Genomic DNA, 27064 nt, shown 5'->3' on the forward strand with positions numbered 1-27064 from the left:
CTCTCTGTAATCAGGATTAGTGGCAGGGGACGGGGACGTCCTCTGTCGGGCGCACGTTTAATAAAAGATGATTGACAGTAAAGCTGCGGCAGATTGGATTGTTTGTCTTTCTGCGACATTTGAATACAGACCACTTCGCTGTATTGCACTTAGTTGTAGCCGCATTAGTCACATGACCTGCAGGCAGCAGGTTGTCAAGGATGATTCTGGGTATTAAATCACGGTTCCTGTTCAAGAATAAAAAGCTTCTCTTTGAAGCACTACAGAAAAAGAGTCTTGAATTGAACTTAGATTTTCTGACTAAACAATTATAAAACACAGAGAAAAGAAGAGATAGTGTTTTTGATTCTACTTTTCTTTCCGTTTACGTACATTTTAAAGCAGGATTTTAGAAGTGTGAATGTCTTAGGAACAAACGTAGCTGTGAAACATGGAAATATCCATGTAAAGGTAGACTTTTTTCATATTGATTCATTTTCATCTAACATTTCTATATAACTATTAACTATTAGCTTTGGGGGACAAAAAGAGACACATGAAATATGTTCATTTACTATGTGTTATTTTAATTTCGTAGACGTGAAAATCACAAACGATTTATGGAAAAACAGGACTTTTATCTTGGCCCCGTCTGATCTATATGTTCCAAGGTTTCTACTCCACGTCAACGATCTTGTCACAGAATAATGGCCTCTTCATCTCGCCTGATCAAACGTGAAGATGAAACATCGAAGCATGCGGGTGACACGTAACTTATCATGGAGGTGGCCATGAACGTGGTGTTTTTGTCAGAAAAAAAAAAACATCACAATGACTGAAAAACAGGAATGAAGTCGCGCACACGAAGAGACAGAGCGGGTGAGCACGGCAGCATGGTGGATTTACATGGTGAAAACTCTCCGCGTTTCTCTGTCGGAGTCTGTATTCTTGTTCAGCAGGTCAAGTACTATAAGTAAGCAAAGTTTCATACTGTAGAAAAATGGATTTATTGTACAGTAAGTGCAGTGGATCACTGTCGTCATGTGTTATGCTGCATATTTTAATTCATAAAAAAAGATCAGAAATATGATGTGCATATTCACGCAGGTCAAGTCGTGTGAATGAGCAAAGTTTCATACATTTCAATGAAGAAATGTGCATTTATTGCCTTTGCTATTTACACTTATTGCTATTTACACTTCATTATGTCTGAGTTCATTTTCAATCTGCCACAGTGGCATAATAAATGTAACTGAAACTACAACAAACTGGAGCATTTTCTCACCAGTCATTTGGTTAGTTTATACAAGAGATTCAATGTATGAATTCATTATAGACCATAATTAAATAATCACACAATTCTTCACAGCAATATTCAGAATAATTGGTCCTAAACTCCATTAACCGTTGTCATAGCCCACTAGCAGACAAATGATCTGTGATGGCTCGGTGAGGCATCGCGAAACAGTGTTGATGAAACAGAGCTTTAATATTCACAGGCCGCTAGATGGCGCTCTTGGTTTACAAATGATGTGAGTATCACTGACTTAGATGTTCAAGTCCAAACATTTCACCCAGTGGCCTCTGATAGTCAGGAGATGGGTTCATGAAGCCTCATCTGCCCATCACTTCCACACTCATGACTCGACTCCCCACTTGCATTTACACACCAGTATTGATGAATGTTGTCATGTCACTGGACGAGTGGTGATTGACAGCCACTGTAGACCCTCCTCCTGCTGGCAGTGAAGGTACCTAATAGGGCCAGTTTTCAGTTGTCACATGGTTTCTAATGATCCAGTGAGTCACAGGAAAAGCTGAAGCCCTGGCTCCCCCTCCCCTGCAACACACACACACACACTGTCCTCCACACACATTTATAGTTGCATCAGCCGCGTCGCTCCTCTGTGACCTCAGCAGAATTCTTCTGACAGAGAGCCTCAGAAAACGCAGGTCCAAACATTTGTTCTGTTTTAATCTGAAAAACATTCCTGCACTAGTTTCCTGGAATCACTCTGTTTTCATGATCAAAGATTAGGGTCGGGTGATCTGGACAAAAAAAGCTATCACGATAAATATTGTCATTTCGGCGATAACCATAATGATCAAGATAAATCCATGTTCCTTCTCCTCCATGTGACACTACAGTCTCTCTTGAAACTATTTTATGATGAAACTCATGAGTGGAGTTTGTCTCCAACATCATGGTTTGTTGATGTCTCAATAGAACAGTGAACTCAGTGCAGAGATGAGAAACTCAATGTTTCAGGTCTCTGGTAGAAGCCGCTGGTGTCTGACAGGCTGCTCTGCCAGCTTTATTTAGGGCTTCAATGGAGCTGTCTGTCTGTCTGTGTCTCATGTCTCTGAACAGTTGACTTGAACTATGGAGCAGTCTGGACACATTTGCTAGATGCTACTGGAGAAACATTAGAAATCAGGTGAAGAAATGATCATGGAGTCAGAGTCTATTCTCCAGATCATTATACAAACTGTCAGTCCTTTGTCTTGTGTGATGAAACAATTCTCTCTCCTAAAATGCTTGTTTTCCATGCCCTTATTGAAGATGTCACTCAGACTTTGAGGCTTTGGAATTTGTTGATGGTCCCTAACTGATGGCGGCTCCTAGCATTAGCGCTGCCTGTGAGAGTGTGTCCTCCATCAGTGAAGCCTCATGGGGACGCGGGAGAGGACGCCGCCGCCAATATCCAAGTGTTGTCACCTTGGCAGCAGGAGAGCTGCATGTGTTGATGTGAACCAAGGCAGAGGAGCGCCTCAGAGAACCTATGAGGACCACTCCATCTCATCAAAGAAACAGGGATCCAGGGACTCAGAGTCGACCAGTGTCATGATCAAAGGTTCCCTGGATTCAAAATCATTTTCAAACTACCATGGTGAAGCAAAGTCCACCACACTCTCCACAACTGTCACACGCCGCGGAGCTGGAGAGCGGGTCTTTATCAAATTTATCGTGAGATGCAGAGTTGTCATTGTGGAGATTGTGTTGGGTGGGATATTGTGTACGATCAGTTATCAGTCGACCCTATCAGCGATCACGATCTGCTGACGCACCACAGCGCTCAGATCGCAGCATGTTTCATTTGGAACCACAGAAGGTAAATAAATAATGAGCAAACACGCAAGACGTCTGCAAGCCTCTCTGCTACAGAGCCGAATGTGTGGTGGAGAAGTTCTCCGTCCTGAAGCGCACGGTGGCGCCGTTGAGGGCGGCGCGGCGGCCGAAGACCTGGCGGCAGGCGCCGCGGAAGTTCTCGGACAGGAAAGCGTAGAGGACGGGATTGATGCAGGAGTTGCCGTACGAGAGGCAGTGGCCGATGATGCGGAAGGCAAAGGAGGCGTCATTGAGCGGGAAGGTGCCGAACTCCGCCCACATGGCGATGACGTGGTGCGGCAGCCAGCAGACGGTGAAGCCGGTGACGACCAGGAGGATGGTCTGGGCCGTCTGAGGAGACAGGAGAGGTCAGAGCGCGTTGGACCTGGTGGACCCCGTCTCTCACCCGTGACTCGCACCCCTCACTTTTAACTGACAAATTCAAACCCACCCGCCCCCACTGACCCACTTCCACCTGCCTCCCACCCGCCCCGGGGCGGCGTCGGCCATGTTGACGGATGGAGGCTTCGGAGCGTCTGCTTCAGATCCACTGACAGCAGAGGAAGGGAGGAAGTGTGTGTGGGAGCGGGTCTTCTGAGCTTGATGTGTCATGCCTGTGCACTTGAAAGAAACTGAGCAGTGTGAAGCGGCAAGTGTTTCTTCGTCGCCACGGCGACCGTGACGACCGTCTTCTGGATTTACATTCAACTTTTCAAACAAAACGACCAACTTGAGTTTGATCCTTAAATATTTGAGACCCAAAATACCAAGCCGCCACTCTAGTCCTGCAGCTCTGCTCTTGTCCTCCAGTGTTTTCCTCACGATGACCTCAGACAAGCTCACACTGTGCAAGTTCCCCTGGCTCCTAGCTAGCACACGCCTCCTGCTTCCTCCTCTCACAGTCCACACTCCGGTCCTGCGTGTTTGTCAGCCTGTAGCAGGTGTATTTCAGGGAGTACTCCTCCAGCTCCTGGCTTGGTGGGCCCCAGAACATGTTCTCCTCTGTTAGCTTCTCCACATGCTCTGACCCTGTGCTGCTCTCAAGTGTGATCATCTGGAGGTCCTCATCTGAGGGCACCTTCTCTTCCACAGTTTCCTCTTCTATGCAGCCTGGCGTGAGCTCATGAACGTTTGGTTTCTGCTGCTCTACCTTGTTCCTGTCCATGTTCTCCTCAGTGTTACGCTCCACCTTGCTGTGGAACTTGTTTGCATGCCAAGCTTCTCCTCTTGCACTTAACAAGGAGCAACGTTCCAAAGAATACTTTACAGAAAAGTGCAGTACCTTTTTCTTGGAGCGTTTTGACTTCTTAGAAATGTTTTTCATCTTCATGTGGAGATGAAATAGAACCTGGAAGGCAAAGAGCATCAGTGTGTGAGGGATCCTCAAGGTGTGTGTGCGTGTGTCACATTCACGTGATGTTGTGTGTCACATGATGATGGATTTCTGACTGATCCACAGTGTTTGCTGCACTTCTCATCTTGGTTCTCACTGGTTCTCACAGTACATGACGTACCTGAATGTACGTGACACCAAACTGATGTGAGTTTTGAGTGTGGTTCTGTCTGTAGTTTTGACTGTTATTCTGTCTGTAGTTTTGACTGTAGTTTTGACTGTAGTTCGGTCTGTAGTTCTGTCTGTAGTTTTGACTGTTGTTCTGTCTGTAGTTTTGACTGTAGTTCGGTCTGTAGTTTTGACTGTTGTTCTGTCTGTAGTTTTGACTGTAGTTCGGTCTGTAGTTTTGACTGTTATTCTGTCTGTAGTTTTGACTGTAGTTTTGACTGTAGTTCGGTCTGTAGTTCTGTCTGTAGTTTTGACTGTTGTTCTGTCTGTAGTTTCGACTGTAGTTCGGTCTGTAGTTTTGACTGTTGTTCTGTCTGTAGTTTTGACTGTAGTTCGGTCTGTAGTTTTGACTGTAGTTCGGTCTGTAGTTTTGACTGTTATTCTGTCTGTAGTTTTGACTGTAGTTTTGACTGTAGTTCGGTCTGTAGTTCTGTCTGTAGTTTTGACTGTTGTTCTGTCTGTAGTTTTGACTGTAGTTCGGTCTGTAGTTTTGACTGTAGTTCTGTCTGTAGTTTTGACTGTTGTTCTGTCTGTAGTTTTGACTGTTGTTCTGTCTGTAGTTTTGACTGTAGTTCGGTCTGTAGTTCTGTCTCTAGTTTTGACTGTTGTTCTGTCTGTAGTTTTGACTGTTGTTCTGTCTGTAGTTTTGACTGTAGTTCGGTCTGTAGTTTTGACTGTTATTCTGTCTGTAGTTTTGACTGTAGTTTTGACTGTAGTTCGGTCTGTAGTTCTGTCTGTAGTTTTGACTGTTGTTCTGTCTGTAGTTTCGACTGTAGTTCGGTCTGTAGTTTTGACTGTTGTTCTGTCTGTAGTTTTGACTGTAGTTCGGTCTGTAGTTTTGACTGTAGTTCGGTCTGTAGTTTTGACTGTTATTCTGTCTGTAGTTTTGACTGTAGTTTTGACTGTAGTTCGGTCTGTAGTTCTGTCTGTAGTTTTGACTGTTGTTCTGTCTGTAGTTTTGACTGTAGTTCGGTCTGTAGTTTTGACTGTAGTTCTGTCTGTAGTTTTGACTGTTGTTCTGTCTGTAGTTTTGACTGTTGTTCTGTCTGTAGTTTTGACTGTAGTTCGGTCTGTAGTTCTGTCTCTAGTTTTGACTGTTGTTCTGTCTGTAGTTTTGACTGTTGTTCTGTCTGTAGTTTTGACTGTAGTTCGGTCTGTAGTTTTGACTGTAGTTCTGTCTGTAGTTTTGACTGTTGTTCTGTCTGTAGTTTTGACTGTAGTTCGGTCTGTAGTTTTAACTGTAGTTCTGTCTGTAGTTTTGACTGTAGTTCGGTCTAGACTGAGTCTGTTGCTCTGATATTCTGTCTGACGGTGAAGCAGAGTGTGGCGGCTCAGTCTGTTGCTCCAATCATGGTTCTGCCCACTTAACCACTGGTCTGTGGCCATCCGGCAGAGGTTTGCCACCGTGGCTCCATCTGTGCGGGTCAGTGGCTCTGACTATGGTTCTGTGGTTCCTGTTCATGGTGTGATGCTCCTGACTCAAACTCCACTTCCTACTGTGTCCTTGTCACTAGCGCTTTTTTCTGAGTCTCTCTGTGGTTCTGACCCAGATGGCGGTGCTGACTGTGACTCAGTTCTGACTGTGTGACTGGTTGTTTTTTCTCCTGTGGTTCTGATCAATTTCTGTCACCAATTCTGGACCTCTGTTTCACGACTGTCTCAGACTTAGGTTCAGCTTCAGAGTTCTGGACTCACCTTAGTGTAGCACCAACTGATGATCAGCAGCGGAACCACGAACCCGACCAGCAGAACCGTCACCTTGTAGGTCCGCCTGGAAGCTCCGGACCACTGCTCCCAGCAGAAGGTGCTGTTCGGAGCGGCGCGGTGTCCGGACAGCACGTGGTGCTGCGCCACCGGAACCGAACACACCACAGACAAGGTCCAGACGAGCGCGAGCGCCGCCAGCGTGTTCCGGCGGCTCCTGACGCGCGGAACTTTGGAGCGCACCACCGCGACGTAGCGGTCCGCGCTCATGGCGACCAGCGTGAAGATGCTGACCAACATGGTGACGGACGTGAAGAAGTGGCCGAACCGGCACAGGAAGTCGCCGAACAGCCACTCGGGCAGCGAGTAGATGGTGGCGTGCAGCGGGACGCAGACCAGCAGGAAGAGCAGGTCCGCCACGCTCAGGTTGACGATGAACATGTTGGTGGGGCTGCAGGAGGAGGAGGAGGAGGAGGGCGCGCGTCCCGCCGCGCGGCGGCTCCGGAGCCGGCCCATCACCAGCAGCACCAGGCAGTTCCCCACCAGACCCACCACGAAGATCAGTCCGAACACCACCGGCACGATGAGCGCCTCCGCTCCGGCGGACTGGCCGTGGAGCTGCTCCCAGCCGGAGGAGCCGTTTCCCGGAGGCATCGCTCAGCAGGACTGGGACCGACCGAGCCCGGCGGTCCGGTTCAAGTCCACCTGCTGAGCGCAACTTTTTGCCACAACTTTTACTGACAAGTTCCCGTAAACAAATCCAGACCGGCTTCCCGCTCAAGGACTTCAAATTAAAAGCTCAAAACGGGCGCAAAACACGACTTGTCGAGTCAGCGGCGACAGTTCGACTCGTCGCTTTCACGATAAAAGTCTGCTCATATCAGACACGCGCGCACACGCAGCTATTAATACTCCAATAATACGCCTCGTTATCAGTGAATGAGTGTTCTGTAATCATCTCGGAGGGCGAACCAGTCGACTGATTTCCTCTGCAGTGATTTATGAGGAATTAAAATGAACATTATTACAACGTTACAACATTATTAAAACCCGGTTTGATACTTGAGCGTCGCTTCTCTTCTCTTCAGTGAAACAGGTTTGTTTTCCTTATCAGCACATTCTGCATCACACAGTCAACTGTGGAATTGAACCCACATTCTAATCTCATTTATCCTTTTCTCCCTTTGAAAAATATTAACTTTTCTTCCAGGCTGATTCTTTACTTTATAATGAAGAGCCTCTTGATTTCCACGCTTTGCTGTTGATCTTAAACATACCTCAGTGTGTGACCTATTTTAAATACATAATTGAAAAGAACAATCACAGTACGAGATTTTTGTTCATTTAAAAACAGTCTGTTTCTTACCAACCATTATTCTAATCTCATCAGTACGGGCAACTCCTATTTTGATATTCCTGTTTCAACATTCATTTAACACCTATAGTTTTATTTTTTAAATTATAATGATAGAATGTTCAACTAAACTCCACTTAAGTCATATAACTGATCATTCTCGTTCTTCTATATACATTGTAGATGTAAAAGATTATGATAATCAAGTCTTAATAAAAAGCTTAAATACTATTTAAACATTTTCAGTAAAATCTGAATCTGAAAATATATTATATCTTGACTTGAACCATCATTTTATGCAACAGATGTGTTCAACTTTAGCTTTTTAAATCCCAAATTCAATCTAATTGCTAAATTCATCATTTTCTCTCTCTTCTCTTTCCATCATGTTATTTTTGCTGTTGTTTTGTTCTTGGGCCGCAGCACCAGTGTAATGAGCTGCTGTGCTTCAGCTGAGGATGAACGCGTCTCTTCTCACGCACGTTCTGCTGCGTCGACAAGTTAACCATTGATCGTCATCAAGGATCGATGAATGATTGACAGCTGGAGCGAAAATCTGAATCTCCTGAGAGGAGCAAAACCCACCCAGCACGATTCGACTGGCTACAATGTTGTAATGGGATTACAACTGTGCGTGCTCCCATCATGAAGTGTTCAAGGTCACGTGATCCTGCTTCTCCGTCATTAAAGTTTTGCAGACTTTAATTTAGCGTAGTCACGTCACAAATGCTGTTGACAGCCAATCAGAGTTTGAGGCGTGTGGCTCGTGGGATCGCTGCAGGCGCTGCGCCGCTGATAAGCAGCTGGTGGCGCCGTCGGACGCTGTGATTGGCTGGCGGCCTCACGGGTTGCGGGATAAAAGCCGCGCCTGGCGCTTGTTGGCATCATCGTCGTCGACATGGCCTTCCTCTGGATCGTCTCCTGCCTCGCCTTCGTCAGCGCCGCCTACGGTGAGACGCTGCCCCGGCAGCTGGTCTGGGTTCCTCCGCTGGTAGCTAACAGTTCCTCCTGACCCCCTTCAGGCTGCGGAACCCCGGCCATCACTCCCCAGGTGACCGGGTACGCCCGCATCGTCAACGGTGAGGAGGCTGTTCCTCACTCCTGGCCCTGGCAGGTGTCCCTGCAGGTGAGTGACTGGGTCTTCTCCTCCTGTGCTCTCCCTCTCTTTCCTTCAGGTTCATCTTCTGTGGTTGTTCATCTGAACTTTTTGTCCTTCAAATACAACCCAACTGCCATTGGCTGTTCTCCTTCCCTGGTCTTAGATTATGCTCATTCTTCATCCAATCTTGACCTCAGGTTCTTCTGTGGTTTTCTTTAGTTGGACTCCCTTCCTGTCCTTCTTCCTCATCTTCAAGATCTTTTCTTTCTCCCTGACTTCTGCTCTGGTCCATCTTCATTTACTCCTGCCATTCCTCTTCTCTTTCATGGGTCTTTTGGTTTCTATTCCGTGGTTGTGTCTTCTGGCATCTTGCCCCACCTCCCCTTGGTTCCTCCAACTCAACAGTTCCTCACCTTCAGCTTCTCCTTCCCGATGCTTCCTTGTCTTCCAGCAAACCAACGGCTTCCACTTCTGCGGTGGCTCTCTGATCAACGAGAACTGGGTTGTGACCGCCGCCCACTGCAACGTCAGGTCAGTGAGGGCCCGATTCTTTCCGAGCGTAAGGTCCCATCTCCTGATGTTTCTTGTGTGCGACCAGGACCTACCACAACGTGATCGTCGGAGAGCACGATAAGGGCTACGGCACCCAGGAGGCCACTCAGGTCATCAAGCCCGCCAAGGTGAGAAGGGACGCCACGCCTGAGCCCTCAGGACGTCCGCTCACCGCTTCTTCCTCTGACAGGTCTTCACCCACCCCAACTGGAACCCCCGTACCATCAACAATGACATCAGCCTCATCAAGCTGTCCACCCCGGCCCGCCTGAGCACCAATGTGTCGCCCGTCTGCCTGGCTGAGATCAGCGACAACTTCCCTGCTGGCATGACCTGCGTGACCTCCGGATGGGGCCTGACCCGCTACAACGGTGAGTGATCCTGGTGGATCTTGTGACCGAGTGCAGCAGGTGCTCAGTGTCCCTCTTGCAGCCCCCAGCACCCCCAACAAGCTGCAGCAGGCCGCTCTGCCCCTGCTGTCCAACGAGCAGTGCAAGAGACACTGGGGCAGCAACATCTCCGACGTCATGATCTGCGCCGGTGGAGCCGGAGCCACTTCCTGCATGGTGAGTCCCCGCCCCCCCCCGCCCACCGGCTGACCCGCCCACCTTCCGTTCTGACGGTGCTTCCTCCCACAGGGAGACTCTGGTGGCCCCCTGGTCTGCCAGAAGGATGGTGCCTGGACCCTGGTCGGAATCGTGTCCTGGGGAAGCAGCAGATGCTCCACCTCCACTCCCGCCGTCTACGCCCGCGTGACCGAGCTGCGCGCCTGGGCCGACCAGATCCTCGCCTCCAACTAAGAAGGCCAAGTGCTGTCTGGCACGGTGCATCTACATCATCCAGATGAATCTCAATAAAGTTCTAAAACTTTAACAGTATTTGAGCTTTCAATCCTCCTCACTACTAATACCACGACGACTGTGACCACCTGTACTTCCAGCTTTGAAACCGCAACTACGTCTTCTACTTCTTTCTTTTCCACTTAATAATAATAACAATAACCCAACACTAAAACTGCAATAACAATAGCAGCTTTTATTTCTACTACGGCCTTTACTTCTACCTCCATTACTGCTACTACCTGGAATGCTGCCACCAAAACCTACTTCCTCCTACCTATTGCTGATACTCACGTTGATGCCGACACCAATCACATGGTCTCTGCTACTATTTCTGCACTACTACTACTACTACTACTACTACTTAGATTTTTGCTCCACCACCCCAACTTCTAGTGCCACAAATACTACTATTCACATTCAATTGCTCTGTCTTTTACTCTGAGGGCCCATTTATGTTCAGTGTTCCATACGGATCCCGATCCAGACGGATCCATCTGTTCATGCTCTTCCACACAGCTTACAGCTACAAGCCAAATGGCGCAGTACCACTGGAAACCATGGGGGGCAGTGTTGCCATTACAACCCGATATCTTGCTCTAATGAGAGTCGAAGAAGACCTAACAATGGTGGAAACTCTCCGTCCTCCAGGGGCCATATATTTCACGTCCTCATGTGTATGCTGCTGCTGCTGCTGCTACTGATCTGCGAGGGCGAGACATAAATAATAGCCGAAGTTAAATTAGCGCAGACTCAGTGACTGGAGGATGCTCCCGCCAGCGAAGGTTAGCATTAGTCGACTGAATGAGAATGAATGGCAAAATGAGCTAAGAATTCCAAACTACATGTGTTCCACATGAGTCCACTGACTTAGGTGTGTGTTTACACGACTGATATGAACGTCTTGTAACGGCTCACCTCCTCACTTCCCCTCCTAGATTCTGCACCGCTAGTGCTAAAGCTAGTGCTAGCTCATTGCAGAGAGGCTTTTATTTTGAACACACACTTGCTTCCTCCACTCTGAAGACTTGAATTGAATTATGATGATGTTGCTGCTGCTGCTAGATGAAGGTCAGGCTGATAAATGGAAACACGCACACACAAACACACACGCAGCAATGCTGGGAAACACACACATGTTCAAACACACACGCATGTGCCAACCGACCCCGTTCCGCTTCACTCAGCAGAACCTTCATCGACCTCAAGGACGGCTGCACCTGAGGTTTTTTTGCTCACTTCATGGAATAACTTCACTACTAACTCACGACACAGCACAAGCATTTCTGATACCATTTCAGCTGCCCTTGGTACTGCTACACACTCGCCTCTAGTGCTACTAGAGTGAGTACAACTAGTGTACATGCCAAGACTGCAACTGCTGCTTCTATCACTGCGTATGGCTTATACTGTTTCTATGTCAGTACTACTGGAACCAACACTGCCGATGCTGCTACAGCTGGTAACTGATGACTATTATTAAATTCATTATTATTAAATACTTACCTTTGGGATTAATAAAGCATACTATTATCACAGACACGACTCCTACTGCTACTACTAACATGATATACAATATACTCATCATATACTGCTGCTGCTGCTCTTCTTTTACTTCTTTTTCGACCAGTAATAATACTTTTAAGTGCGGCTTCAACTTCTCTTCTTTTTGTCTTCATTCTTCTTTTGCGTCATTGTCTGCCAGTGACGTAGATGAGGTATCATGAAACATTATTTCAGGCTTGATGAAGCAGTGGCTTCGCATGATCATGTTGATAATGAAAATACAAGTTCCCACAAACAAACATAAGTAATGTCCATGTCACCTTCTTTCCTCCAGTGTAGTTTTTATCAGGATCCAGCTAGCTTGATCACCGGTCGGAATGTGAGATCCTTGTTGCAGCCAGCGTCCTGTGACTGGATGCTCACTTGTGAGAGCCGGCAGTGCCACGAACGCCGCCACGTCCGGACTAACCGCTACTTTTTCTGGCTCTCTAAAGCCTGTGGCTGAAACATGGATGGATTTTTACCGATAAAAAAGCTTCAGATCAATGATGTCAGAAGACTTGTTTCACGGTGCTGCCATCGCCACAGTGGCACCGTCTTGTTCGCGTCTGTCTGATATTAAAATGCTATTTTGCTACTGAGTGTACGGTCTTGTTAAAGCTGACCTCTTACGGTTTTGGGACAGATCATTTGAAAAAGTTTTCACAGCACCACGTAAAGAGATGTTTTTAATTGCTGATTCAGCGATTTTCAAATGTGACAATTGAGGTGATGCAATGCCCAGCAGTGCATAAGTGGATACTATTTCTTCTGCTCTTGTGTCATGAATGATGGTATTATGGGAGGTATTTTTTTGAAGTTGGACTTGGTGGGACATCACTCAAGGATGAGGTGTGAAACGCATGACAATGCTACTACTACTAAACTTGACCTTGACCTCTCACACCATGTGAGGTAAAAAGACACCAGTGGCAAACACCTCTGCTCACTTCCTTTCCTCTTTTGTCAGACGTCTTTTTGTATATACATATATATATACAGTATATATATTACGTAGCGTGATAATGTTGTTTTAGCTTATTTGTTTTTGGGAAAACACTCCTGTGGGGTCAAAGGTCAGACTATCACATCTGATGAGTGATGTCGTTTGTGTTGCAACTCTTTTGTTGAGTTCAATTTCAGGCTAAAGAAGTTAGCATTTAGCTACCAATGTTTGTTTATATAAATGTATTCATTTCATTGTTAAGGAGAAGCTAATGGAGGCTGGTGACCACAGGAGAGCGTGGAGATCCAACAGCCAATGAAGAGCTTTGTCTTTTGGCTGAGCTCTTTCTTCACGCATCTGTTTCACGAGCCAACCTTCCTTCACTCATAAAGTGATCCTTAACCATGGCTAAACAAGTGTTGAAATCCAGCACTGAGTGCACTGGTGCGGCTCGTGTTGGGTCAGTGATGCCGACCCAGCACGAGGTCTCTGTGCTGAGGCTGGATCAGGACCGGGGTCAGAGCTGATTTTCATTGTAATGTATTCACGATGTGTTTGTGCGGCTGCGATGACTCCAGATCACTACTGTCCCCGACTCGTGTCTCTGCTCCGTCAGCACCAAACTCCAGCTGTTCCGACTCTCACCATCGTCTGTCTGATAACGCCTCGACCAATCGCGACGCGGCACGGCTCGTCCAATCACGGTACAGCGTGTGTGTATAAAAGCTGCTGCTTCACCAGAGCTAGCATGATCGAGTCATGGCCTTCCTGTGGATCCTCTCCTGCCTCGCCTTCGTTGGCGCCGCCTACGGTAAAACAGCGTCTCCTCTCCTCAGTCCTCAGATGCTTCCTTCTCTCTAACATCCTTCCTTCCTCTGCCCTTCCGTCTATGCTTCCAAACGGCTGGTGTTGGTGACCTCACATTGATGGCGTCACCAGGCTGCGGTAGCCCCGCCATCCAACCCGTCATCACCGGGTACTCGCGTATCGTGAACGGTGAGGAGGCTGTCCCTCACTCCTGGCCCTGGCAGGCGTCCCTGCAGGTAAGGACACACGCACACGTTTCCATCCTTGTGGGGACATTGTGAGGGTTTTCATTGACACAACCCTTACCCCAGTCTCTCCACCTGAACCTAACCCTCCAAAACACATGGCTCACCTGAACCAGGACTCTGAACCAAACTGAAACCCAATTGTAATGACCCAGTTATTTAGAAGTCTTCATCCTCAAACTGAGGCTTAACCTCGTGGGGTCCCCACAGTCATGTGGTCCTCACACGGATAGTGTTTGGTCCCCGCAAAGCAGGACTAAACAAGCCCACACACACGCTGAAACACGAGCTGATTGTGAGTCTCTTGTCTCCAGGACTACACCGGCTTCCACTTCTGTGGTGGCTCCCTCATCAACGAGAACTGGGTTGTGACCGCCGCCCACTGCAACGTCAGGTGAGCGCCTCTCCTTCCGCGCGTCCTGCGCTGCGGCCATGTCTCACGTCTGGACCGACCCTCTGCTCTCAGGACCTCCCACCGCGTGATCCTCGGCGAGCATGACCGCTCCTCCAACGCTGAGGACATCCAGGTCATGAGGGTCGGCAAGGTCTTCAAGCACCCCAAGTACAACGGCTACACCATCAACAACGACATCCTGCTGATCAAGCTGGCCTCGCCCGCCCAGCTCAACATGCGCGTCTCACCCGTCTGCGTGGCCGAGAGCACCGACAACTTCCCCGGCGACATGAGATGCATGACCAGCGGCTGGGGTCTGACCCGCTACAACGGTGAGAACCTCCCCGGCCCGGGCCGTCACCAGACCCGCCGCGGCTGACTCTCGCCACGATGTGTTGCAGCTCCCGACACCCCCGCCCTGCTGCAGCAGGCCTCCCTCCCCCTGCTGACCAACGAGAGGTGCCGTCAGTTCTGGGGCAGCAAGATCACCAGCCTGATGATCTGCGCTGGCGCTGCCGGAGCTTCCTCCTGCATGGTACCTGAGTCCTCAGCGCCACCCTCCACTCTGGCTCCTGAACGGACACTCATCTGTCTTTCCTACTTCCAGGGTGACTCTGGTGGCCCCCTGGTCTGCCAGAAGTCTGGCGCCTGGACCCTGGTCGGCATCGTGTCCTGGGGAAGCGGCACCTGCAGCCCCACCATGCCTGGCGTGTACGCCCGCGTCACCGAGCTCCGCTCCTGGATGGACCAGACCATCGCTGCCAACTGAGCTGCCTCACTTTCAATCTCAATAAAAGTCTCAGTCTGAACTTTTCTCGCTTCCTTTGTTATGGTCAAGCTGAAAGCCATGTTTTGGCAGCTAATAGCCCTCCTCCACACCGACTACTACCCATCATCCAAACTATGAAATGGTCAAATCCATTTTCTCTTTCAGCTACAAGTTACTTCAACAGTTATAATCCTACTCAGGATATACCACTTCCACGACTTACCACGTCACTGAACACTGTGTGCACCACTGTGAATAATACCTCCATCACTACAAGTATGGAGACGGAAAATACTCCAGACACTGTATTCTAGTATTACCACCGAAATACTTTTCCAGATACTTTGTACTGCTTCAACCACTAAATGCTGCTTCTGCATGTCTAGACCACTGCCACTATTACACACAGTGCAATTACTCCCTCTTTTGGTGGTCAATCAGCAATACTTCAACTGCTACTACTACTCCAAATGCCATTCAAGTGACATTTATTGTACAGTATAAATAGCACTAGGCTAATGTCTGATATGTTTTCTTCCTGTTCTTCGGATAGTACAACAGCTCCACTTGTTACCACTATTACCACTTTATCTCCTTCTACTAGTTCGACTATAAACTATCACTTCTTCTACATCTACTGGTGATGTGTAGATGAGGTGTTATGAAACAGAGTCCTAACTTTCGGCTCAGTGTCCTTGATTTGGCCCCTGGGCCTTGTGTTTGACACAAGGCTTTGGGAGTCAAACTTTGCCTTTTTGTCATTCGACCATCCGGGAAAGGACTCAGTCATCCACCAGAATTTTCATAATCATTCAGAAGCTTCTCGTTTTGGACCCATTTTTATTTACACCGGACTCCAGAGTGACGAAGCCGAGCTCCTCAGGTGCGTGGTGGCAGGCAGGCGTGGCCGACGCGGCGGCAGTAGCAGATGGCGTTGAAGAAGCGGCAGTAGCAGGTGTCGCAGGGGTCGCAGCAGGGCAGCGGCATGCCGAGGCACGACTGCTGGTGGGGGACGCAGCGGCGGGGCGACCGCATGGCTCGGCCCTGCAGCGGCGAGGACCCCAGCGAGTCCTACGGGCCAGGAAGAGTCAGACAAGGCCGAGTCTCACCACAGACGCGCTCACCTCGTAGGAGGCCACGTCCATCAGGAGTCGCTCCTCGACGGAGTCGTCGGCCAGGCGGGAGGGGCTCTGGCCGCCTTCGGGAGCGCGGTCTCTCTCTGAACACATACAACACAGTTATTCAGATCCTGTCTTGCAGGTCTCACTGTTCTCTGCTGGTCAGAGCGTTTCTGTCTGGGACCGAGGACCAGGCCGCATGACGCTCATTATTCTGCTGCAACAGCAATTTTACCAAGCTATTTCCTTCATTTTATTGTGTTGTTGAAGATAAATATGATGCTGTTTATTATGAGCAAATTAAGTGATGGTTCTACTTTGAAATAAACACATTCAGTTTGAATTTGTATTTGTTTTTAAATCTTGCACATCGGGTTTGTGTTGTAAATTCAAGATCAAAGTAAATAATCATAACTTTTGATAAATAACTTTTCATTCATAATTTATTTAGATTTAAATAAAACATATTTCAGCAATCCTTTCCCCTTCCACTGTATTTAATTATCCTCAGCTTGAGTCAACATTAACCTTTTATTTCACCAGATTGTGTTTGTTGTTGTGTGTTGTGAAGAGTATCGGCCCTGGTTCATCTGTGAATTGACATCAACGCCTCACTTCTCTGCTCTACTCGGTCGGACATCATCTACTCTAGACTCTCCTCTCTGTCTCCTCTGAAACAGCATCTGCTCCTCTGTCACTGACCCAGGTCCGGCAGATAAGCAGGGTTCTGGAGGCGGGATGATGGAACTTGTCCTGGGTCCAGCTGCAGGTTCTCATGCACCAGTGAGGACGAGAGGCTTGCCATGAGGAAGCAGAGCAGCACAGATCCAAACATCTTTACAACAATGGCTGCAGTCCTCGGAGTCTGGAGGAGAAGATGACTGTGACACACACACACACAGGTTTATTGCACCGGCTTCGTGAGGACCTCTCACAGCCATCACCCTTTCCCCAGCCTCTCCCCCTGAACATAACCATCCAAAACACATGGCTCACCTGAACCTGGACTCTGAACCAAACTGGAACCCAACAATAAAGAACCAGTTATTTCAATTTTTGAATCCTCAAATTGAGGCTTAACCTTGTTCAAAACGGCAAAACGGTTTTTCCCCAAACTGATCCTAGTAAGACCAGATAAACCAATCCTACACATGCAGACACTTTCCACACAGAAATTTGGCTTGTTCTGTAGAACAACATATAGGGTTGTCAATAGATTAAAATGTTTTTTATGCGATTAATTAAGACAAAAAATGTAACTCTATTGAAGCCCTAACTATATAGCCAGCTCACACAGACACATTCGTTCCACAAATGTACAAATGACAAAGGCTTGCACACACAGATGCTCTGATCAAACACTGACACACACACACACGCATGCACCTTCTGAAAACACAACACCATTGACATGGGCGAAACAAGACGTGCACTCACACACACACACAACACAAAGCGAAGAAAGGATAAATTCACACACTGACAGAGCAGAGAACACATTTCCTGACACACAATCACAGCCAAAGCCACAGAAAACACTGATACCTAAACTCGCATTAGAATTCGGGGACACACACACAGGCTCAACAGACACATGCACAAAATCACACACTAACAGGAGCACTAAAGAGTAAACAATAGAATAGAAGTATAGCAATAGAAACAGAAGTGAATGAAGATGATGAGGATGAGGATGAGAAGGGGACGCACCTGTTGCTGCGTTTGTCTCGCTGTCGATGCTGACAGCGGCCATTTAAAGGTCTCATCAAGAGCCAAGGTCACATGGTCTGCGTGTGCGTTTGTGTGAGGGTGTGTGACTTCGGAAACAGCCCTCAAATGCCAAGTAACAATTAGGTATTGGAGAGGACACAGAGGGACCCAGGTGAGAGTGTGCCGGGCTTTAATGTAGGGAATATTGGGGCCTGGTTCACAGAGGTACAGGACAGTGAGTGGTTCCTTCTCTTCAAGACTTTTGGAACTGTGCTCTCCAGTAGTCATAAAATAAAATTCCAGTGTTTCATTTGCTGGTCCATCCAAGCAGGTGTCTTTGGAACCAGTCCTATGTTGGTGACCCCTGTTGGACAGGAGGCCATGGTGGGCAGTGTTGGGTAAACCCAACCTTGAGTCTTCAGGAACAGGAATGAAGGGGAGTGTGGGGTGACTCAGTCCACCTGCTCCTGCTCCAGGCTCATGGGGTGTTTACTCTGGCCCCGTTTCGGTCACTTTGTTTAATCTGTGAGGGACGTCAGGCGCGGACTGACCAGCGACGTCGTCCAGCCAAACATGTTTATGAACTCATTTCCTCGTGACGGACCGCAGCATGTTCCTTCATCACCAGCTAATTTAATTTGCGTTGAGTGCAGAGGAGTGGGGTCAGCGTGAGACGAGAGGGACGCCATGGTTGTCGGCGGGGAGGCGAGCAGGAAATGAGGGAGGTGGAGGAGGCTGGAATGTTCTCGACTCACTCACTGATGATTATGGTCTCAAACCTGAAGCCGCCAACAAATTTGTTCTGCGCTTCAGATTGCTATTGGAGTACAGAGATTCCATGAAATGGATATTGCCATGGCAACATTTGAGTGCATTTAAAACACCCGTGGGTTTTAAAAATAATGACCTTGATTCCAACCTGAGGCGCAGATGGATCTGAAGGTCATTGTGGTGAGATGAGGAGAATTATGACGCAGGTATCTGAAATGAAATGTTCTTCCCAGTGTTGTGTCCCTGCGTTGGTAATAAGAAAATAACCAAAAGGTTGAGCGTGTGGTTGTTTAAAACAAAGTTAATTCATCAACAATAGTGTAATTTACAATATAGACAACAAAACAAAATAAAACAATTTACTAATTTAAGCAATTTAATAGCGAAGTTCTAAACAACAAGGCAGCCGCCACTGACTGCTGTGCATCGTTCTCCACAATAAAAACCATGGGCTCTGAGAAAGAAACAAAAATAAGCTTGGTACAGTAAAATTGATCATCAGCGCTCCCCTCTGGATGAAAGCCAAACCACACAACCATGTTTCACCTTTTGAAAATATTCAAACTCCGAAACATCAAACAGAGGTTTTTGTCTGGTAACAAACAAACTTGAAGCCGCGGGCCGTCACGTGATCAATGTTTACTTTCGTGTTCGATGAAATGGAAGCAATGGGCGTCGTCCTTAACCCTTTTGAAGCATCGTTGAATGTCTAACGGCTGAGCATTAGTGCGGCTGGGCGTAGGCAAATATACAAAAGGATGTTGAGATCACACGAAATAAATAACTGCTTTATCACCCCTCCCGACTCCGGTCAGCTGGTTGATCGATGTGCTCAGTCATTTCCATTGAGTTTCACGCTCAGACAGAAGCAATCCACCAAAACACAAATCGAGCTCAGAATCATCGATGTGTGTCAGTGCGGGGCGGAAATCAGGTGGAAGCTGACGGTGACCCAGAAGGAGGAGGGTCGGAACCGAACCTCAAGCATGGTGTTCGAGTCACTTGTCAGCGACCTTCTTAACAGGTTCATTGGAGACTATGTTGAAAATTTGGACAAGTCCCAGCTGAAGATCGGCATCTGGGGAGGTGAGTGTTGCTGCTAGCTAGCGGCTACCGCCGTCCACAGTGACGCTGCCCAAACCCCGTCTACAAACGTCACGCTTCAAAACTCTTCCCACCTTTCTTCCCGAGTATAAACGGTTTTTCCTCCCGAACACCTGCATCATCTTGTCATTAATTTTCTGCCATTGTATCGGCGACACTTCTGTCTGCAAAAGTGATGTTTTTCAACAGTCATTCTCCATATTTCATTTGCGAATCAAATGTCGGTCATTTGGTCGCGTGTCGAATTTCCCTGAGAAAAAATCGCTGTTTCCCGGAAGCAGACTGTTATATAAAACTCACATGATGTTTTTATGCATCCGAATTGAATTAACAATACTACGAACCCATTTTCCCGATATTTTGGTTCAGTGGCGTGAGGTGAAGTGATGTAATATCCCCGTTTATTGGACGTTATTTAAGCTAAAGGCTTATGTTGACCATAAACCTCTGTGTGAACTCCACAACTGTCCGGACCCGAAACAGAAGCGAGGCCCTTGTCTTCGAGCAGAACCACGAACTTTATCTGGAGCTGCAGGTTGCTCCTGTTCCTGCGATAAATGATTCTACAGATTTTAATTTCTAGGCCAACAGTTGGAAATTCTTCTTCGGTTGTTTCTATTGGATGCATTTCTGAGGTCAACTCAGTACATTTGCCCATCCTCCTTAAATATTTGCACATTTTTATTCTGCGCCAATCAGCGTTTGTCATCCACTATTGTCGGAACAAGGTTGTCCAGCTCATTCAACGTTTGTAGTCACACCAGTGTCCAAGTCCAACTGAGATTACAGACAGCTGCGTCATGAATACCTGCACAGACTGGACCCAAATATGTGGACAAACTGGTCTGACATTATGTGGTGGATCAGCATACCTGACTTCTTCTCGGCAAACACTCGCAGGCATTTCAACTTAATCCGATTATCGTGAGAATTCTGATTTAGTCTTCTGCAACAAATTTGCTAATAAACTTGATTTAGTCTGGTTCAGCTACTTTCTCCGTTTGTGACACACTTAGTCTCGTGTGTTTGGTTTGATCTTGATGATATCAATATTCTGATTCAATCCGTGAATGTGAAGTTGTAATCACACGTTCTCATCGGAATATTGATTTATGAAAGCTGCTGTTGTTATTGTCGCCTTGTTTACACAGAAGCCTTTATTGTTCATCTCATTTGATTCTACAAAATATTAATTTCACTTGTGTATAACTGAACTTCTGTCTTATCTAATATTCAATTGATCTGAAGAATCCATTCATTCATTCACGGATTCATTGGCCATTCAGCCTTCTCCTGTTATTTGCTTGCTGGAGCATATCGCACACCCTCACACGGATATTTATAGCATTCACTGGACCTCAGTATGTTTGGGGATTTGGGAGGAAACTGGAGTGCCCAGAGTAAACTCATGCAAGCAGACAAAATCAACGGAAAGGTTTGAGGTTGTGCAGAGGAGGAATTGAACTTTCAGCCATCATGCTGTGAGACGGTAGCGTCAAGTCAAGTGCACCCCTGGTAACATCAGTTGTATCTGTCAGCATCAGAATAAGTCTTTAATCTGATGAACAGTGCATTGTTTGTGTGAGAGGATTTGCACAGAGACGCGAACCTGACCAGGTCAGTATCAGAATGTCATGATGACTTTTGATCGTGACGATCCATCACTTAACAATGCTATTTTTCAAAGTTACCTTGGAGTTATTATTTGAACTGAGAGGCGTAGTCTGGCTCATCTGGGGATACTGAGGGAACCTCTGGATGCATCGGAACTGCGGACGTGGGTGAACATCAAGTCATGATCTCTGACGACGGCTCTTGTCTCTGCAGGAAATGTGGTGCTGGAGAACCTGAAAGTGAAGGAAAATGCTCTGGTGAGTCACTGCTTTAACTCCGCCTCCTTTTATAATACCACAAGGAGAAACTTCCCTAAAATAAACCAGCTTGAAGCAGTTAAAAAGTGCTGACGGTCACTTGACTGTGCAGTTACAGCTGCATAAATATGTCCTTCAGTGATGTGATAAACGCCTCGCGACCTCTCAGCTGAACTCTTGTCTTCTGTACTCCAGAGTGAATTTGACGTTCCATTCAAAGTGAAGGCAGGACAGATCGGTGAGTCACGCGGACCGAGGCCCCCTGCTGGACGTCGGCTTGACCCTCACCTGGTTTGTCTTGCAGGGAAGTTGACGCTGAAGATTCCATGGAAGAACCTGTACAACGATGCAGTGGTCGCCACCCTGGAGGGCCTCTACCTCCTGGTGGTACCTGGAGCCAGTAAGTGACCCGGTTGTGTCGGAGCATGACCTGGTTTTGGGTCGGGGGGAGGGAGGGTCATGGTGGAGTTTGTGCTCAGTGTGTGTGTGTGTTTGTTCCAGCTTTATCTGGATTGAAAACATGCCCGTACGGTAAGATGTTTACTGGGTCAGGTGGTGGTTCTGGTCCGGTTCTAGGAGCTTCTTCACAGTTATACAAATGTTGGAGGCACAACAATGTTGACAAAAGATGGACTTCAGTCATGGGCGAAAAGCGACATTTTAACTGTGAAGACGCTCCAGTCGTTTCTCATTGGTGCTTCTTAGTGGACCGCTGCGGTTCCTCGGGCGGCCCTCGGGGGGCGCCGGGCTTTGCTCTGCAGGCAGACTGTACACCTTCCATGTGTCCCAAGAGTTCCTTCTACGATGCTCATGTTAAAGCAGTGAGCTTGTTGATGTAGCGGACTCTCACTCTTGTGACTAACACACGACTCAGGCATGTTTCTCAGGTGAAAAGATAATTGTTTTTCAGGCAGGAAACTTCATCTCAAGAGCAGCGAGTGACGTGAAGCAGAACGACCATAAAACTGTCAATTTAATAACCATTGAAGGATAAGTAAATGCCACAAAACCCTTGGCATTTATAAGATATTAACATACAAACACACACATTACATCAATACACACAAACATTGACTTGTGTGAACTGATGTTATTTCTGTATTTATTTATGCAGATGCTGTCTGGTTTGTAAAATAAACCCATATATTATTTTATTTACTAATTGAGCTTAATACGATGACATTTGTTTTCATATAAATTGAAACGTGACCATTTAGTTCCTATAAACGCAACATGATTAGAAAGATCTTTTTTTTCAGTTGTTTGAACAACCTTTACAGTGATGATTCTGTGTTGGTCACATGACTCGGAATCTAACGCTGTGGTTGTCCCGCTAGCCATCCGATACGACGGCGAGAAGGAGGAGCGGTACCAGCAGGAGCTGAAGCAGAAGGAGCTGCAGCGCATCGAGGACGCCCTGCAGACGGCGGCACGGCGAGGTGAGACGCACCAGGCTGCTCGTCAGACTCCTGGATCACTGGTTTCCTCACTTCCTGCTCGCGCTCACTAACTTGTGTGTGTTCATGCTGCGTCTGATGTCAGCGTCCCAGACTGGAGACCTTATCTTCAGTCTGGAGAGTGTAGTTTACAAGGAGCATCACCATGGTAACCAGCACACACCGCATGAAGATTGTGACACACACACACACACACACACGCTGCTAAAACACACAAACATTATGACCACCTGTTCAGGTGTGGATCCTGATGTAAACGTGTCCCGACCGGTGACATTCGGAACCGACATTAGTCAGGTGGTCATCGTGTATCTGCACGTGCGTCTGATATCTGATTGGTTGTCTGTCTCACTGCTCCGTTGCCCTGATATACAGTATCTTTGTGGCCTGTTTCTCTCTGTGATCCACTCTTCCTCGTCTCTCTGCCCTGAACCTGTCTCTCTGCTGCATGGCTGTTTCTCTGCTCTGAGCTTGTCTTTCTGCGGTGACTGTCTCACTACTGTGACTGTCTCACTGCTCTCTGCTCTGAGCTTGCTCTGTCTGCTGTGCCTGTCTCTCTGCTCTGAGCTTGTCTCTCTGCTGTGCCTGTCTCTCTGCTCTGAGCTTGTCTCACTACTGTGACTGTCTCACTGCTCTCTGCTCTGAGCTTGTCTCTCTGCTGTGGCTGTCTCCATGCTCTGAACTTGTCTCTCTGCTGTAGATGTCTCTTTCCTATGGCTGTCTCTCTCCTCTGAACTTGTCTCTCTGCTCTGAACTTGTCTCTCTGCTGTAGATGTCTCTTTGCTGTGGCTGTCTTTCTCCTCTGAACTTGTCTCTCTGCTCTGAACTTGTCTCTCTGCTGTAGATGTCTCTTTGCTGTGGCTGTCTTTCTCCTCTGAACTTGTCTCTCTGCGCTGAACTTGTCTCTCTGCTGTAGATGTCTCTTTTCCGTGGCTGTCTCTCTCCTCTGAACTTGTCTCAGTGCTGTAGATGTCTATTTGCCGTGGCTGTCTCGCTCCTTTGGACCTGTCTCTCTGCTGCATGGCTGTTTCTCTGCTCTGAGCTTGTCTCACTACTGTGACTGTCTCACTGCTCTCTGCTCTGAGCTTGCTCTGTCTGCTGTGCCTGTCTCTCTGCTCTGAGCTTGTCTCTCTGCTGTGGCTGTCTCTCTGCTCTGAACTAGTCTCTCTGCTGTAGATGTCTCTTAGCCATGGCTGTCTCTCTCCTCTGAACTTGTCTCTCTGCTCTGAACTTGTCTTTCTGCTGTAGATGTCTGTCTGCTGTAGATGTCTCTTTGCCGTGGCTGTCTTTCTCCTCTGAACTTGTCTCTCTGCCGTGGCTGTCTCTCTGCTCTGAACTTGTCTCTCTGCGGTGGATGTGTCTCTGCTCTGAACTTGTCTCTCTGCTCTGAACTTGTCTCTCTGCTGTGTATGTCTCTCTGCTCATTAACAACTGTCTCTGTCTTTAATGCTGCCAAAAGCCTCTAAAGGACTTAAAAAACCTAAAAAGCACAAAAAAATTCTGAGGAAGTCCAAACGGGCCGAGAAGAAAGCAGGTGAGTGACCCGTGCCCAGACCACCACGGTTCTGTAGAGACCTGCGACCTTCATGACCAGTCCCTGACCCGTCCGACTGAGACCAACACACCAGACTGCCTGGGTCCTGTGTGGGTCTTCCTCAGTGTTGCTGGTTCAGTTCTGGACACGTGTTCTGGTGTTGTTCCAGACAAAGCTGGAGGAGAGAAGAAGGACACGTTTGTGGAGAAGCTGGCCACTCAGGTGATCAAAAACCTGCAGGTGAAGATCAGCAGAATCCACCTGCGCTACGAGGACGACGTGAGTTCAGTGTGTGTGTGTTTGTGTGTGTGTGTGTGTGTGTGTGTGTGTGTGTGTGTGTGTGTGTGTGTGACTTCATGGATCTTGTGTTTTTTGTTGACCCAGGTATCGGACCCAGAGCGCCCCCTGTCAATGGGAGTGACCCTCTCCGAGCTCAGCCTGGAGGTGACATGCAAACACACAAGTAGAAACACACCTATGAATGCACACGTTAGAAACACACAATACCGGCTGGTGAAGCATTGCTCCCGGTAAAACACGCACTTGCTGGCCCACTTACACACACGCATCCACATTCATTCACCTGACTCGCTGACACACACTGAGCTTCCTCTTCTTGCAGACAACGGATGAAAACTGGAAGTCATGTATTTTGAATGAAGCAGCAAAGATCATCTATAAGGTAGCGATGCTCTGCTCGGCCTGGAGACATCAAGTCTGTGTCTCTTCTGTAACATGCTGTGGGTGTTTCCTTGTGTGTCTGTTAGCTGGGACGTCTGGAATGTCTGTGTGCCTACTGGAACGTCAGCAGTCCCATGTTCTACAAGGAGTCGTGGGGAGACATCGTGGTGAGTCGCGACGGTGTGTTCGTTCGATGTTGGGACTTCCTGTCCGTGGTGATGGGCTGATGAAGCTTCATGAAACTGTACTCATTGTCAGAGCTCAGTAGGTGGCGCTCTTGGTTTTACAGAATACGAGAGCGAAATGCCATCCCAACCAATGTGGCCATCCTGTTCAACCACTTTAGTAGATGAAGTTACAGACGTTTTATTGACATTTTAATGCGAAAATGCACTATTTTCGTCCATATGTATCCCAACGTCTTCTTCTGTTCCCGGAGTGCTGCGCTGTAGAGGCGGAGCCATGTTGTAGCGAACAACTACTAGACAAGACTGCAAAGCATCATGGGAACTGTTAAGGTCACCGTAACTGAGTTAGTTATTGAGAGTGAGGGGCCAATACTGCTCTGCCCTTTGTCACATACTACAGTTTGTCATCAGCATTTCACTGAACCATTCAGCATACTATATATATATATATATATATATATATATATATATATATATATATATATATATATAATACTTTCATGGAATTACAGTTTAAAATATGTGGGTTTTTCGGCTCTCTCGTTCCCGACCCCTGGGTTATGGCAATGGGAGGTCCCCAGAGGGACAGGCCTGTAAACGCGTGTGTGTTTCAGGACAAGCTGAAGTGCAGCATCAGTTGCAGAGATGTGGAGTTACCTCACTATAACTACGGTGAGCGAGTTTGCGAGTGTCTGGTTGCTCAGCCTTGTGTTCTCATGTGTGCGCTTGTGTGTGTTGCAGTCTTCAAGCCGATCTCAGCGCTGGCTAAAATCACCATCAACCCTAATGCAGAGTTGGAGCTTCAGACTCCACGACTGAAGCTTCATCTGGAGGTGCAGAACATTGCCATCGAGGTCACCCGGCCTCAGGTACCATGCGCCGAGAGATGTGCTGTGCATGTGTTCGCAAATATTTGCTCTCTTGTCTGTTTGCCTGGGAGTGTGTGCGTGTGTTCATGTATGCAAGCGAGCTGCGATGCGTTCATCAGTGTGGAGGGAGTGTGTGTTTTTGGGATCTGCATTTTTGTGCACATCTGCTGTAAGATTGTGTGTCCTTGTGCGTGTAGTACCTGACCATGGTGGAGCTGCTGGAGTCGGTGGACTGCATGGTGAAGAACGCTCCATACAGGAGGTTCAGACCGGACCGCTCCGTCCTCGGTCACTGCAGACTCTGGTCAGCCCCCCGACATGTCCCCTTCCACCGCCCCTCGCGATCAGACGCTGACCTCTGCGCCTCCTTTAGGTGGACTTATGCCATCACCAGTATCCTGGAAGTTCACATCCGCCGCTGCACCCGCATGTGGTCCTGGTCCAACATCCGACGGCACCGCGACAACCTGAGAGCCTACAAGACTGCCTACAAGACCCGCCTGCTGAGTCAGAACAAGCCGAGCCCGGAGACCGAGCGGCACATCCAGGTTCTGCGGCAGCCCATCATCCCTGCTCATCAGCGGTGTCAGGGACATGACGTCTCGTTTGTCTGTGCAGGATCTGGAGAAAGTCCTGGACGTCTTCAACATCACGTTGGCGCGACAACAAGCCCAGATGGAGGTGATTCGCTCCGGACAGAAGCTGCTGGCGAAGAAGGCGGCGGCGGCGCAGAAGTCCGGGGGGGGCTTCTTCAGTGGCTTCTTCAGCAGAAGGTCCAAGAAGGAGGAGCCGGTGGACAACCAGGAGACGGAGAGTGAGATCCTATCTCTTCCACCACTGTCCCTTCACCTTTGAACC

General features: G+C 47.9%; 5 protein-coding genes across 11 annotated transcripts in view; 3 read left to right on the plus strand and 2 right to left on the minus strand.

The window, feature by feature from the left end:
- Positions 1 to 3139: 3139 nt before the first annotated feature.
- galr1b (galanin receptor 1b) lies at positions 3140 to 7007 on the minus strand. The gene is made up of 3 exons (XM_053866235.1): positions 6345 to 7007; positions 4371 to 4436; positions 3140 to 3439 (listed from the first exon to the last, which is right to left on the minus strand). The coding sequence occupies exons 1-3, from the start codon at positions 7005 to 7007 to the stop codon at positions 3140 to 3142; spliced, it is 1029 nt and encodes a 342-aa protein (XP_053722210.1).
- A 1542-nt stretch (positions 7008 to 8549) lies between these two features.
- LOC128759200 (chymotrypsin B-like) lies at positions 8550 to 10231 on the plus strand. Its single transcript, XM_053865978.1, has 7 exons — positions 8550 to 8657; positions 8730 to 8833; positions 9258 to 9337; positions 9405 to 9486; positions 9549 to 9729; positions 9791 to 9924; positions 9997 to 10231. The coding sequence occupies exons 1-7, from the start codon at positions 8606 to 8608 to the stop codon at positions 10156 to 10158; spliced, it is 795 nt and encodes a 264-aa protein (XP_053721953.1). The 5' UTR covers positions 8550 to 8605; the 3' UTR covers positions 10159 to 10231.
- A 3117-nt stretch (positions 10232 to 13348) lies between these two features.
- Positions 13349 to 14943, plus strand: LOC128759201 (chymotrypsin A-like). The gene is made up of 6 exons (XM_053865980.1): positions 13349 to 13499; positions 13628 to 13731; positions 14055 to 14134; positions 14207 to 14466; positions 14536 to 14669; positions 14742 to 14943. Exons 1-6 carry the CDS (start codon positions 13448 to 13450, stop codon positions 14901 to 14903), a joined length of 792 nt encoding a protein of 263 aa, XP_053721955.1. The 5' UTR covers positions 13349 to 13447; the 3' UTR covers positions 14904 to 14943.
- Positions 14944 to 15745: 802 nt separating this feature from the next.
- Positions 15746 to 16894, minus strand: agrp (agouti related neuropeptide). The gene is made up of 3 exons (XM_053866149.1): positions 16724 to 16894; positions 16028 to 16122; positions 15746 to 15974 (listed from the first exon to the last, which is right to left on the minus strand). Exons 1-3 carry the CDS (start codon positions 16854 to 16856, stop codon positions 15783 to 15785), a joined length of 420 nt encoding a protein of 139 aa, XP_053722124.1. The 5' UTR covers positions 16857 to 16894; the 3' UTR covers positions 15746 to 15782.
- A 2507-nt stretch (positions 16895 to 19401) lies between these two features.
- Positions 19402 to 27064, plus strand: part of vps13c (vacuolar protein sorting 13 homolog C) — a 32793-nt gene continuing 25130 nt past the window's right edge. For 2 of the 7 annotated variants that reach the window (XM_053864599.1, XM_053864601.1), the window contains exons 1-17: positions 19402 to 19588; positions 21434 to 21477; positions 21673 to 21715; positions 21782 to 21877; positions 21979 to 22008; positions 22815 to 22916; positions 23020 to 23082; positions 24394 to 24468; positions 24638 to 24747; positions 24853 to 24912; positions 25091 to 25150; positions 25236 to 25316; positions 25952 to 26009; positions 26079 to 26206; positions 26404 to 26510; positions 26580 to 26754; positions 26825 to 27020. In XM_053864599.1, coding sequence (XP_053720574.1) covers positions 19489 to 19588; positions 21434 to 21477; positions 21673 to 21715; positions 21782 to 21877; positions 21979 to 22008; positions 22815 to 22916; positions 23020 to 23082; positions 24394 to 24468; positions 24638 to 24747; positions 24853 to 24912; positions 25091 to 25150; positions 25236 to 25316; positions 25952 to 26009; positions 26079 to 26206; positions 26404 to 26510; positions 26580 to 26754; positions 26825 to 27020 — 1528 coding nt within the window. In that variant the 5' untranslated portion in view covers positions 19402 to 19488. The remainder of the gene's footprint in view (positions 19589 to 21433; positions 21478 to 21672; positions 21716 to 21781; positions 21878 to 21978; positions 22009 to 22814; positions 22917 to 23019; positions 23083 to 24393; positions 24469 to 24637; positions 24748 to 24852; positions 24913 to 25090; positions 25151 to 25235; positions 25317 to 25951; positions 26010 to 26078; positions 26207 to 26403; positions 26511 to 26579; positions 26755 to 26824; positions 27021 to 27064) is intronic. The other 5 variants (XM_053864600.1, XM_053864604.1, XM_053864603.1 and 2 more) reach the window with 3 other exon arrangements.

Source organism: Synchiropus splendidus, chromosome 5, assembly GCF_027744825.2.
Source record: "Synchiropus splendidus isolate RoL2022-P1 chromosome 5, RoL_Sspl_1.0, whole genome shotgun sequence".
NCBI lineage: Eukaryota > Metazoa > Chordata > Actinopteri > Syngnathiformes > Callionymidae > Synchiropus > Synchiropus splendidus.